Raw genomic sequence first — 14,389 nt, 5'->3', positions numbered from 1 at the left:
TGAATCAGAGATGATGTATGTCAATGTGTTGATCTGTTCATTTGGCCATCTGTCAACCTCTAGACAAAATCTGTCGATATGGTTATCTAAAAATCTGTCAAAATATATTGTCGTTTCAGTACATCTTTACACCAGAGCGATAAGAAATAGAATGAACTGTAAGTCTGTCATATAGTTTGTTTATTGTTTAACACCTTATCCATCAATATTCTAGCTATATGACAAGACAATCAAGTCATTTACATCCCTAGCATCACTGATGCTTTGATGAGAACAAGAAAATTTGGTGCTAACAGATCAAGAAACAAAATCAGTAACTTGGACCCATAATCAATTGATACAGGTGTGACTTGTAGTCGCAACCAAAGTCCCTGAACAATGTCAATAGGGGTTGTTTTACTTACGTCCTCCAGTACTTCATCACCTTCTTGTGCAATTCCTCTGCCCTGTGGTAGTTGCCGTTATCACAGTCACAACAGGCCAGGTAGTACTGGTGCTCTGCTAGAAGCTGCAGGCGCTCGGGTTCCTCCTTCCACTTCCCCTCCAGGTTCTCCTGCAGCACACAGTCCAGACATCAGACATCATCTTACACAGCACCTCATCTAGTTACCCACTCAAACATCCCTTCCCCCAAAATCAAAAAGGCTGCTGGGGTTTTTCCTTACTTTTCAACAATCCAGTCTTCTTATCATCTCCCCTCTACAGGTCCCCCATATGGATGCTTAACTTGTCCTGGAATAATATCCTTTGATATATCCCTATCACAAAATTCTTTATCTTAGTCCCTACCTAGTTCCCCTCAAGGTTTCCAATAGTTTTTCCTCAACAAGTCCCCAGCCCCAGTAACCCAACTCATTTCCTTTTCTAGTTCTCCTATCCCAGCATCCCACCCAATCCAGATCCCCTGCCTAGCCCCTCACCCAGTGCGACCTACGGCATAAATACAATCATTTGGGAAAGGTTTTTTACATTTTCAAGTCTTACCAATAAATCTGTAATGCGGCTCAGGATCCTGATACTTCCTTCAGTGCAACCAGCCATGTCCATGAAGAACCTCAAATTTTCCAAAAGATATAGCAGCTGAAACAATGGAATCAATCCAATATAACATCAAATAACAAATGCAGGTTTTAATTTCAACAGTACTGGTACATGCACAACCGGCAAAATCAAACAATAACACCCATAACCAGTCCAGCATCACACCCTGCAACAGTCCAACATGGCACACATAAACAGTCAACCACTGACACCAAACAACAGTCAACCACTGACACAAACAACAGTCAACCACTGACACAAACAACAGTCAACCACTGACACCAAACAACAGTCAAGCACTGACACCAAACAACAATTAAGCACTGACCCCAAACAACAGTCAAGCACTGACACAAACAACAGTCAAGCACTGACACCAAACAACAGTCAAGCACTGAAGCACATGAACAGTCAGGCACTGACACCAAACAACAGTCAAGCACTGACACCAAACAACAGTCAAGCACTGACACCAAACAACAGTCAAGCACTGACACCAAACAACAGTCAAGCACTGACATAAACAACAGTCAAGCACTGACACAAACAAAAGTCAAGCACTGACACACATGAACAGTCAGTGAGTGATTTTATTTTTACATTGCACTCAGCAATATTACAGCTATATGCTGGTGGTCTATAAATAATCCAGCATGGTCCAGAAAATCCAGTGATCAACAGCATGAGCATGACCATCCGATCCCGTTAGTCGCCTGTTACGACAAACATGGGTTACTGAAGATCAAATCTAACCTGGATCTTCATGGGTCACATGAACAGTCAAGCACCGACACACATGAACAGTCAAGCACCGACACCAAAAAACAGTTTAGCACTGGCACAAACAAACCAGTTTGGCACTGACACAAATGAACAGTCAAGCACTGACACACATTAACAGTCAAGCACTGACACACATGAACAGTCAAGCACTGACACACATGAACAGTCAAGCAGACAGAAAACAATAGTCAAGCACTGACATAAAGCAACAGCCATATGTTACCATTAATCAACATTCACTGGTAACTCATAAAACAGTAGCAAGTATTTGTGATTCAGGCACCACTATCGATGTGACTTACTCTTTCCCCAGGTGGTGTTGACTGATCACTGGGTTCAAAGACATTGTCTTTTTCTTGGCAGTAAACGGCCACGAGTGCCTTGTCAAATGACTTGACATACATGTCGGCAATGTCTGTAAACGTGTGACCAGTTGACTTCCACAACTCAAGAAGCTCATATTCATTCTTCCTGAAACAGAAGCAGAAGATTTACAGTGTAATGAATAGTAATGCAAATGTGTATACATTGATCACATGCATGAGATATGACATATTTATTTCATGATTCTTTATTTCAGAACATACCTGATCAGGAAGTAAGACATAAGTATATCAGTCAGTGTTGTAGTCAGGCCATCTTTGTCATCTATCGCCTTCTGTAACCATGACAACTCCATAGCGGGCCTCCTCAACAATGATTCAGCAGGTCTTGGATAAATGTCAAATGCCTGTAGATATATTGATAATAACTGTATGGTCCACTAAAAATTGGAAATGTTAACTATAATTTTAATTGTATATTTATATACTTATATTATCTCACATCTTGTACTCTTCAATTCGACCTGCTGAGTGGAAACTAATTCCTAGGCTCGTGCACTCCATGCTGCTCCCTTAGTTGGACAGCTGAGCTATCTCCTGGGAAGCAGCTTGGTGGTGAACTGAAGATGATGTAGGACAGACGGATCCTGCTGAGCCTGGATGCAATTGTTGATGTAGGACTCGAACGTGATCCCTCGGCAATGGAGGAATCGAGTGATGGGCTTCGCTATTTGGGTAAAATGCCATGGGGCCATAGAAATTCCAAATGGAAGGACTTTCCATTGGTAGTGAATTTCTTCGAAAATGAAGCAGAAATATTTCCGATGTGGACATGAAGGTAGGCATCCTGAAGATCGAGGCTGATAAGATAATCTCCCTACTTCAGGAAGGTTCACAAAAGTCTTGTTGCGACCATCCTTAAGTGAGGCAGTGGTAGCAGATACTAGGTGTTGGACAGCTTCATGTTGAAATTAAGACAGAGGCTTTCTTGGGACAAGAAATAACGGGGAGTAGAAGCTGGGAGTGATGGGCAATGAACCGACAGGTTCTACTGCACGCCTCTCAAGCAACTATGGTGGTTTGTAGTTGGAAGTTGATTTACAGGATACGATGGGTGCATCAGTGTGAAGGTCGGGGGCGGGGATCCTATGACTGGTATCTTGTAACCCTGTAACAGTGTTGACAGGACAAATGTGTCGTCGAGGATGGTCCAGTCAGGGGCAAAGATTACCAGTCTTCCGCCCACTGGGGTATCCAAGATCAGGACGACCGGAGGTGGAAGTTCCCAGTCGTGTGAAGAGTTCAGGCAGTCACTGCCTTCATGAGCCAGCCCCGGAACCAGATTTGGAAGGGCGCTTGGAGGAACCACCATGTCCCTGTTTCCTCCCTCTGCTGTGGCCAGAAGTTGCCATGAAAAAAAATCTCCCTCTCTGGATTAGAAGGAGTGAATTGTGCTGTGCATTGCTGTTTAAGGGTTTCTTGTAGATGAGTCTTCTGTAGCTTCAAAAGTTCAACAGAAACCTGAAATTGGGTTTCGCTGTCCACTATTTTGAGACATCACTTCTTTGGCTGTTGAAGAGGTATTCAGACGACTATGGCTGACAGAACAATTTTACTATATACCGGTCATCCCAAGAAGTTTGGTTAAGAGGGCCTCTATGCCTGACAGCAAGCATGTAACTGAAAAAGTGTGACAACTGGTCTAAAATTGTCTGGAACTGATCCAGAACTAGCGGCATGGCGCCTCATATGTAAGCTACCACAGCAGCAACTGCATCAACAGCTAAGAGGATACAGTTAACGGACGGTAGAGTGCAACAAATGGCCATGGCTAAGTGAGCTTACTCACAATCCTCGATTAGAAAGGTGAGTGGTTCCGTTTAGGGAACATGGTGACGATATCCTCATCAACTGGAGGTGCGACAGTGAGGTTGGAGAAACCATGAGTATACATGAATGATTAGGAGAATTTCGTCGACCTGAACCCATCCTTAACATGCTTCAGACTCTTGAACGCATCATTCAATGAAATCACCATCTGAGTAATGCAGGCCCTGGGCAGGAAAGGTGATCGAAGCCAAGTCCTGATTCCAGATAAAGTAGGAGAAATAGTAGGTGCAGGTGATCCAGTGTGACGAACCGGGAGAGGTGCCTCAAGGTACGACAAAATGTGTGGGCAACCATCTGCCAAACTGGGAGGTAGAGGTGCAGAACGGGTAGGCAGTTGCATCTGAGACCAAGTGACTGAGGTTGCACAAATCATCATGTACAAATTGGGTATGGATGCAGCTGAGGTATCCTGAGAAGGTTCCCAGGATTTCAGAATGATCTGGGGTCTAGCTGATAGAGATAGAGTACAGGGAGGCGCGCTGAGTCCGTAAAGGCCGCAGAACTGGAAAGTCTAAGGTCAGTTGATAAAGGCAAAGTCGAACCATGGTGACACGTAGAAGTAGCATGATTCGGTGAAGCAGGATGATTCGTAGAACGGGGATGATCCATCAAATGAAAACGATGCAAAGAACCCATGCAATCGGACAAATGGGAGCAATCCCTCGAAAACGGAACTATTCGGCACACCACTAGATGATGGCTGAAGATTCAGAAAACTGGGATGATTGGGCAAACTGGGATGATTGGGCAAATCGTTGATGTCCTCCGGGAGAGATCTTCATGGAGTGCTAAGAGATGGCAAATCAGTTTACAGCTCCGTCTGATTTGGAAAACGGGTCAAAATTAAGGGACCCGCCGAATGCAACTGGCCAGGAACTGCCAAAGCATCCTCCACACCTGGATTTGATGAATCAATCAGAGAATTCAACGGACGATGAGACAACATTCTGGTCCTTAGGTCTTGCTAATCGGGGTGTCTTCTCAGGATTCGATGAATGTCAAAACACGAGCACACGAAATGAGACGTAACGAACAGGAGACAGCGAATCAGTCGGGTGCAGGAGACGACGTAGATTTTCTGATAAATAGGAGTCAGAGGAAACTTCCAAGAAATCTTCCTTCTCAGAGGTTGGTGTAAATGAGCAATGGGTCACCTTAATAGGGCATTGTTTCTTAGCCTTCTTGAAAGGGGAAGGGCTGTGCTCTTCTGAAAGTCACCTGTCCGAGAGACGAGGTGTCTTCACCGATCACATTGTCCTTCCCAAGAACATAAACCCACACATTCAATGCAAGACATATGGGGGTCTGCAGTTGAAAATATCTTCTTACATTGCAGACAGAATTTCTTCTTCCAACAAGAAGTATCGGTCTTCCTAATGATGAAAGGGATGGTAGGGAATAATCAGAAGAAATTTCTCACAGCTTGCAGCATATCTACACCACAGTGTGACAAGAAAGAGTATGACAAGAGAGAGGTGGTCACATGAGCAGGTAGTGGAGCATGCTGCATGCTTCCCAGGAGCAAGCTCAGCTGTCAAACTAAGGGAGCAGCATGGAGTGCACGGGCGATATAGGGCAAAATATTCCTAACTTTACTATTTACAAACAGCCTCTATTTCTGTAAAGTTTAGCACAATGTGAAATCATCATAACATAGGGAATTGATTTGGAAACACTAGCAATCTTGGTAGTACAGCTTACCTTTCGCTTCTTATCAAAGTAGCTGATGAGACATTTCACACTATTTAATCTGCAAAGATATATACATTTCATACATTTGAATCATGAAGGGACTACATGCTGTAGACTAGAAAACTACATGCTGTAAAAGACTGACCAACACAATTTCTTTTGTTTCAGTGTTTCCAGTAAATAATATGAAAGTTCTTACTTCCCTGAACATGCTAAGTTCTGAGTTACTTTAAACTTGCATTCAGCATAATAATGTTAACCAAAGCATTAAGCCTCTTTTTCTGAAACACAAGCTATCCCAAAAATATTATAGAACTAGTACAGTTCATGACTGCTAAGAATAATGTGAACTTGGTGCGATTACGGAAGGCGCAAATAGCAGACCCTCACAAACATGGTAAGCCGAAGTGGCCATGGCAGGGATGTTGTGCTGCTGGAGGTGAGCATTGATGATGAACACTGGCATTGTCATCCTGACTCATATGTATTGCAATAGGGTAAAAAAATGGTGTCAGGATGCTGCCCTGAAAGTACTGTCCAGTTACGCTCCCTTCACAATATGAAGTAGCGTGTGCTCAGTCATAGTGATGCCACCCATGCAATAACCAATCCAAAACCAAATCTGGTATGAGGTCTCAGGTTGACATTAGCTTGATGTTCATTTTAGTGTCACCAGACATGAGCACACCTACCAAGTGCAGTGTGACTCATTCAAAACATGACAAATGATCAACAATGATTACCCAAGTTTCAACATTGGGAATACTGATGCTTCGTAAAGAGTGTCCATCATGTAGATGATTTCTAATTGCTTGACCCATAACTGTTAATTTGATAGAATATGTTTTGGGAACAACTAATTTTGTACTCTTGCTGATAATCCAGAACACCCTGAACTTGGATGATCGTCAACATTTTGGGTTTGTTGTAACCTATTCCATAGTTCAATGATCACAGACTGTGTCAGTGTCCACTGTACACTGACCTCAGCCAGTTTCAGCTACCCAGTAGCCTGTGCAGGCTTACGTACTGCAGATTCTTCATCGCTAGTTCATACACAAACTTTGAATGAAGTCAAGTAACTGACAACAATATGAAAGGCAGAATAAATAAGACTGACAAAAATAATTGTCCTCAGAGACTCATCAATCTCCCCTTAAAGTAACAAAATCTCCAAATCAGGAATAACACCTGACCCACTATATGATACAAATTTAAGTAGTGGATCTTCAATGAAAAGGCATCTATCTTGAGATAGATACCTCAACAGTGTAATAAGGACATCTGACTTAGATTTGCAAGTCGTTGAACCTTGGATGATCATAGATTACTTCAGATGATTGGTTAAAGCACGCTGTTGTCATTCACTATAAAGAGTCAAACTCAATAGGATTGTGTGAATCTGACTCTGCTCTCAAGACAATCCCACATTCGATGAAGCATACTCCTAATCAAACATCCAATGTCAACTTGGTTGATTCCATCCTATTCTTCCTTCAAGGCAGTGCCAAGTTTGTTGAGAGTGTTTGGTGGTTGTTGACAATGACATATGCGCAGTCCAAGGACATCCCAGACATATTGATTAGTGCCACTGTGTGCTGTCTATGGTAAGGTGGTTATATTCTCCTGTTGGAGATCCTTAGTAACAACATCCACAGTGTGCTCTCTTATGTTGCCATTGTGAAACACAAAATGGTGTCCTCCACACATATGGCACCATGTGTGCCCCCAGGATGCTGTCATATTAGTACTACCCAGTGACACGTACATGAATATCATATAATGGCATTCTGACAGTCACAGTGATTCCAAAACACTCATTCCATCCACACCACACTCTGTTGTACTGGTCAAAAAAGTCCAAAGTAAACCTGGATTCATCCAAAAACATGATGTTTGCCCAACAGCGACTGATCCAGCACTGCCACTCTTGACACCAATGACTTTGGTCCATCAATCGTGGGATAGCATGTGGATATCTATGTAGCTGATTATGAATTGTCTGTCCACTGACTCAAAGACCAGGCCCCGATTTCTCGAACAAACTTAGGTCTGAGTATTGACTTAAGTTAAAGTTTTTACTCAAATTTGAGAAAACGCAGGAAAATGCATTTCCTAGAATAAACTGAAATCAATATTAAGCTCAAACATAGTAGAAAATTTGAGTTTGGTAGATATATTACTGAAGTTACTTGGGCTTTTCTGTTTTAAAAATGCACTTGAGTTAAAAACTCACCTATATCAAACTGTCACACTCAGTTTGAGACTTGAGTAAAAACTTAAGTTTGTTTCTAGAAATCGGGGCCTGATGTGACATATGCCACATATCAAAACACGTTTAACTGACTTATCTGATTTTCAGTAATGTATAATGAATGATTTAACTCAGATAATTTTCATGTGCACATCATGAAAAACGCTTCCTCAAAATCAGTGTGTTGGGTGGAATAGTCACAAAGCATATGTTATGATTCATACTTGCTGGATACAAGGACAAATATCCACGCCACAGAGGCTGACTACACAATCCCAGCGTATATCGGCTCATATGACAACTATGAGTAATTCATACTTATTCTAGGGGCAATGGGGTAGCCTGGTGGTTAAAGTGTTTGCTCATCACACTGAAGACACAGGTTCGATTTCACACATGGGTACAATGTGTGAACCCCATTTCTGGTGTCACCCTCCATGATGGTCCTGGAATATTGCTAAAAAGTGGCGTAAAACTTAACCTGAATCCCATAGGGTGAGAAGTATGAGGTCTTTATACTCAATTCTGACCTGAAATCCCACCAGACCTACAAGCTTGAGGTATTGGGGATCTGTTCTGACCCAGATTTCCACATTCAGCTACCAGCTTTTGACCATGAATCCCACAGCATGAGGTCCTGAGGCTCTATTCTGACACAGAATTCCACAGGGTGAGAAACACAAGGTCTTGAGGCTCTATTCTAACCTGAAATCCCATTACACCTACAAGTTTGAGGTCCTGAGGCTCTATTCTGACCTGAAATAACATTAAGCTACAAGCTTGAGGTACAGGGGATCTTTTCTGACCCAGAATCCCACAGGGTGAGAAGCATGAGGTCCTGAGGCTCTATTCTGACCTGAAATCACTAAAGGGTATTTCCTACCTGTCTTCAGATGTATTCAAGTATCTCTCTGCTACAGCGTTACCAAGCTCAGAGAAAGAGAAACTGAAAATAAAGAGGAGAAAATCACATTGAATTATTTTATATACACATAGTAACTGTTCCTGACACATATACTGCATTCTAATTCAACATGAGTTCTGATTGGTCAATGCTATAAATTTCTAACCGTATAATCAGCATACAGTCAGACCTCGTTTACCCGAACACTTTGGTGTTTTATTGAATTGTTCGGACAAACAAATCATTCGGATATCTGAATCAGGACCTAGGCGATCAGCCACACGTGAAAACAAAACAACTAAAAATGTCCGTATGATCCCTGCATCCATTGGCTGAATGTGTGGTTGTGTTGGGTGGCAGGAAATGGACAGTCACGCTGGTCAGTTCCATACTTTTACAGTTGTGACTAGCCGCATTGTCACAAGCAAAATGACCAGCCTTCCACGTGACCTCATCTGTCGATCAAAAGACAGCAGCCAATCATGAAACAGCTCTGCTGTCATCCACGCCTTTGTGTTGTTTCTATATCTAGCATATATCTCAGGATTGAAATTGCTATCAAAACATCTAGGCCTATGGGATTTGCCAATAACAAAAGGTTTGATATTTACAGATCCAGTTGAATTAGCACACAATGCTAGTGTGATCCTTTCCTTTGATCGCTTAGGTCCACTAACAGGTTGTGACGCCAATGTGTGATTAGATCCCAGTTTATAGAACAGTCCAGTTTCGTCAATGTTGAATATGTCTTCTGGGTCATATTCGTGGAGCACACTTTTCAATTCCTCTCGGCCTTTTACAACAGATTCTTTGTCGGCACTAGCTGCTTCACCTTGGAAATTCTTTTTTTTTATACTATGACTATCTTTGAAACGCATGAGCCAGCATCAATCAACGATTCGAATCAGTGTCCACTCAATGTCAAACTTTAATTGTTTCTTCTCTAATTAACCTACACGCCCTGTGATAAATATTCAATAAACAATGAATTAACTAGCAGCCAGCACAATGTTTTGACAAGCGGTAGACATTGTGTTTTGATACCTCACCGACAACAGACCTTGGGTTTTGATATAGGATAGATCAAAGGTCAATGCAGTGAGCACTGTTGAGGAGCGGTAAACATCAGACATCTTGCCGACGACAGCCTTGGTGTCCAGATATACGAGGCAAATTTGTACATATTTTGCTGTTTCGTTTCCAAAATTGACCGTTTGGATATGGAAACCGAACATTCGGATATACGAGGTAACTTGTTACAAGAAAAAAAATTTTTTTTGTGAAGAATGTTCGGAAACCGAGGTATTCATATATCTGAAGTTCGGATATATGAGGTCTGACTGTATATGGTCGCAATTTGAAAACCAATTCACCAAAACCTTTGAATGTATCCCTACACTATTGGGGTAACACAGTTTTTCAAGGCACTATCATTTGGAGAAGTCCTATGTCAATTAACTCGCATCTCTCGATAAAATGGATGGAATGTTTAAAAAAACAAAACGGTATCATAAATTTAATTGTTACTTTACTTCAAACAAACACTGATATAACTAAATTTGCGGCTATATAACCACCGGTATACGTCACCAATTCGTCAAACACAGTACAGTTATCCCCTAAGCATATGAAATAGATATTGCTGAGATATTCCAAGAATCAAAGTTTCACTTTTCCTAAAGCCTACGACTTAATGGATAACAAGTTCTTGTTTAAAGGCGAGATTTTATGGATGTTAACTTCTATATTTTCAGGAACACAACATTTCGAAGTATATTCTTACTCCTTTATCAGAGGAATGAAACAGTAGGAAACAGATAGTTATATAAGTACATGTGAAACAACAACAGTGATAAGATAACAAGCCAGTACATAAATAGTTCTAAATTGGTAAGGGGGATGGACGAATGGGAGTCAGGCAATATTAATCCAGGCATGAATGATGAGATAACAATGGTGGCATTTAACAAGGGAAATGGCAATAAACAAATGGAAGCCAGGAATTAATCCAGGCTTAATCAATGAGATTGATATGGAAGCCAGCACTGATAAGTAAATTAACAAGTCCTAAGTGCTAGGCAGGTATATTCCCTTATACCACTAGGGTATGTTATGTCCATTGTTCTGGCAGGTTGATTTTCTGCGTATCAACCTTCTATCTGCAAGTGCAGAGGTTGATATGTGGATAACAACCTTGGCGGTGCAAATTAAAAGCAATGTCGAAGTTCATTTGGCCACCCATCGTGGTAGTAGGTTAGCACTCTATATGGATACAATATTGAAATCCATATCACCCTTGAGAAAACGAATTTGACAATATTGCAAAGAGTGGTATGAAATTAAACTCACTCAGTCACTCTATTACAATATTTTAAGAGAAAACAATTTCACATGATAAAGATGTGAAACAAAATAAATAAGATTCAAGATTCAAATAGTCTGTCATTCATGTGAAGTGACAAACTGGCTCAAAATCATCCAACATTGAAAATTTTAACTATAAATTGTATATTTAATATACTTATCCTATCTCAGGGTATGCTCCTCTCTCTTGCTTTGACACTGAGTGGAATGATGTAAACTTTTCTTCCAAGGCCTCTCTTGTCCAATCGCCCATGCACTCCATGCTGCCCTCCTTAAACGAAAGCTTCCCAGCTGTCAACCAAAGCATGCAGCACGCCCCACTATCTACACACATGACCACCTTTGAATCATTTCTCGTTTTTGGAGCCACTAGGATAATCTTGGATAATCTGCATAGCGGGGAGGTTGGGTGAGATAGGATAAGTATATAAATACATGTATACAATTTATAGTTAAAATTTTTACTTATCCCATGGTCGGACGGTGGGACACAGATGCCCTTTGTCTTGACAGTGCGAACAGCAGGAACTGTGTAGACTGGTAACAACCATAGATAGCAATGCACAAGGGAGGCCTGTTACAACTAGCGCAACTCCTATGCTGATGATGAGTTCTCCTGAACTCCTTCGCTTACTACCGATAAGCACAATGTCTCCCAAGGAGATGGGTACTCCCGAGCGATGTGGTGTTCAGCCGCAACCTCCAAAGAACAGAAGGACGCAACTCGGCAAGTAAGGCCTCAGCTTGCCACGATTTACAATATACCAGCCCCTGCATCGAGAAGACTCCCACAGACACCGACCAGGGGCAGGTGAAAGTGAAGCACAACTCAGAAAGCTCAGTTTTAACGTTCAGTTCCAGTCATCATCAAATTGACCCTCACTCCTTTACATAAGCTTAGTCAAAGGATGAGCCTGGCACCTTCGGAGCCGGAACGCAACGAAAACCACTGGAATTTGGGAGTGACACACTTCACTGACGTAATTGCTTCAAAAAGTAGAGGTCAGGAAGCGTGAAATGTCGAACCCTTCCACATCGTGATACAGAACCGTGCTCAAGATTCATCCAAGCCCGGGGTGGCAGTATCTCCGTGTCTTAGCATAAGACTAAGTGAAGTAGTTCTAACCCATAAGCAATAAGAACAAAAGGCAGACATCAAGACTTATATTCAGGAAAATACAGGGAAGCAGCAACCGCGTGTTACTGTTCCTCATCTGCATTGTTGGGCCGTGGATAGTTGTTGTGCCAAAACGAGGGGTCCAAACTGGTACAGGCTTTGGACGTCCTTGACCGAAAGATCTCGCAAGTAGTGGGAGGAGAAGACCGCCAAAAGCACCATTCCATGATGGCGTGGAGTGAGCAGTTACTGTGTGGAGCCATAGTAGAAGCTAATGCCTGTGTCTCATGCAGATTGGAAGCTGTCGAAGGCAGTAATCCAGTGAAGGCATAAGAATGTAAAATGCTGCCCCTCATCCAGAAGGATAAAGTGGTGCGAGACATTTCCGTCCTGGATGTCATGGACAATGGGATGAAAAGATGCTTGTGTTATCGGCGATCCTTACAAGCAGCAAGTAAAAATGCACAAAACCCTAACAGGTCAGAGTTTCAGGTCTTCAGTATCATCAGGCCCAAAGATGGTGGACAACAGGGGAATGGTAAACATCTAGTCCGGTTGCCCATGGCAGTTGTTTTTTCACAATGAAGTCCTAACGGAAACCCAGGAAAACCTTGCGGTGCTTCTTCCGCTCGACCGCATGCAATTGATATCAAGTACATGGAAGTTCACACATATACGAGCAGCAGTAGCCAAGCTACCAGGAAGAAGAATGTCACTTTGCTCAAAGTCCCTGTCTTCTAAACGTTCGTAGCCTGTAGAATCATATGACGAAGGATGACTGACAGTTCCCAGGCCGGAGGCCGAGGCTGGTCAGTGAGTTGTAGGAGCGTAGAAGGCTCCGTTGCAGTAGCCAAAACCGAGTTGATAGCAGCCAACTAGGTAGCTAACATAGTACCCTTGAGTTTCCTAGTGGCATGGAGATGCTGGAGGAACTCAGCGATGACCGGAGCAGAGGCAGACTGGGAGAAGTAGTTCCCTAATTCTTGCATCATTCTTCAAACTTCTTCAATAATCGTCGTACAAGGAACAGTTTGAAGTATGATCAATTGAAGTAATAGCTGTGGCGTCTTGACAAGAGTAGCCTACAACATGTAGATTAAGGGTCTGAGGGGATCCGTGGCATAGTTCTGAGTAAAGGTGAAGAAGCAGGTTGTGCCGGTCGGGAAGCGGTACTGAGTTTGGCTCTGCCAGGCTTGTTACGTCGACGAAACAACTACTTGCTGGCCAGAAGTGTGCCACCAAAAGCAGTAGAACTTTGCTAGTGGCCAAGAGCTTCTATAATACTCATGGTAGCAGAGCAGGAGCGCATCGAGGTCCCAAGCCAGGAGTCTGGGATTGGTGATACAAACTCCAGAAGTTGGTTGTTGAACCTTGTGGCGAACAAGTCTACTTGGGGCCGTGATAAAAGGTAGATCATCGACTGGAAAATATGGGGAAGCAGCTTCCACTCTGTTGGGGACAGCCGATTGGATCAGGAAAAGGTATCAACAATCACATATTACTCCGGCTACGATGTTGAGTGAGTCGATGATATTGAAAAGTCTGATCGCCCACTATAGGAGATTCGCCAAGCCTGTCGAGCCTAGATGGTTTATGTTCCATACCATGGTCGAGTTGTCCGACTGGATCAATAAACTGGTTGATTGAAGCTCTGTTCTGCCTTTAATTCCAGCTCATTTATGTGAAGAACCTGTTCGCCAGATGACCACAGCCCAGCCACTAGGTGGTCGAGAAGTGAGCTCCTCAACCCATGAGGGATGCGTCGAGGAACAAATGATGAGTTGGTGCGAAGGCTAACATTCTGCTCATCTAGCCACCATTGAAGGACAGGACGAAGTGATTCTGGAAGACAAAACAATTCCTTGGGATTGACAGCCTGAAGGAAATTGCAGAAATTGCTGTAACATCCGAAGCTGATGCTACCCTCTGTACGTTGGGGCTTGAGCTGACGTCAGAAAGCCTAGAAGCTCCTTCCACTGAGATAGCACTGGAGGAACGCATTGCTGGGTCTTGATGCACCT

At 42.7% G+C, this 14,389-nt stretch overlaps 1 protein-coding gene across 1 annotated transcript in view; it reads right to left on the bottom strand.

The window, feature by feature from the left end:
- Positions 1 to 14,389, bottom strand: part of LOC124290920 (TPR repeat-containing protein DDB_G0287407-like) — a 186,322-nt gene that overhangs the window by 128,185 nt on the left and 43,748 nt on the right. The window contains 6 exon segments of the mRNA XM_046727763.1: positions 405 to 553; positions 985 to 1,080; positions 2,127 to 2,295; positions 2,412 to 2,554; positions 5,739 to 5,787; positions 8,867 to 8,929. Coding sequence (XP_046583719.1) covers positions 405 to 553; positions 985 to 1,080; positions 2,127 to 2,295; positions 2,412 to 2,554; positions 5,739 to 5,787; positions 8,867 to 8,929 — 669 coding nt within the window.

This window comes from Haliotis rubra, unplaced genomic scaffold, assembly GCF_003918875.1.
Source record: "Haliotis rubra isolate DU_JTF1 unplaced genomic scaffold, ASM391887v1 Scf1128, whole genome shotgun sequence".
Lineage (NCBI taxonomy): Eukaryota > Metazoa > Mollusca > Gastropoda > Lepetellida > Haliotidae > Haliotis > Haliotis rubra.
The sequence above is the reverse complement of the archived record's forward strand: the minus strand, read 5'-3'. Positions and strand labels throughout refer to the sequence as shown.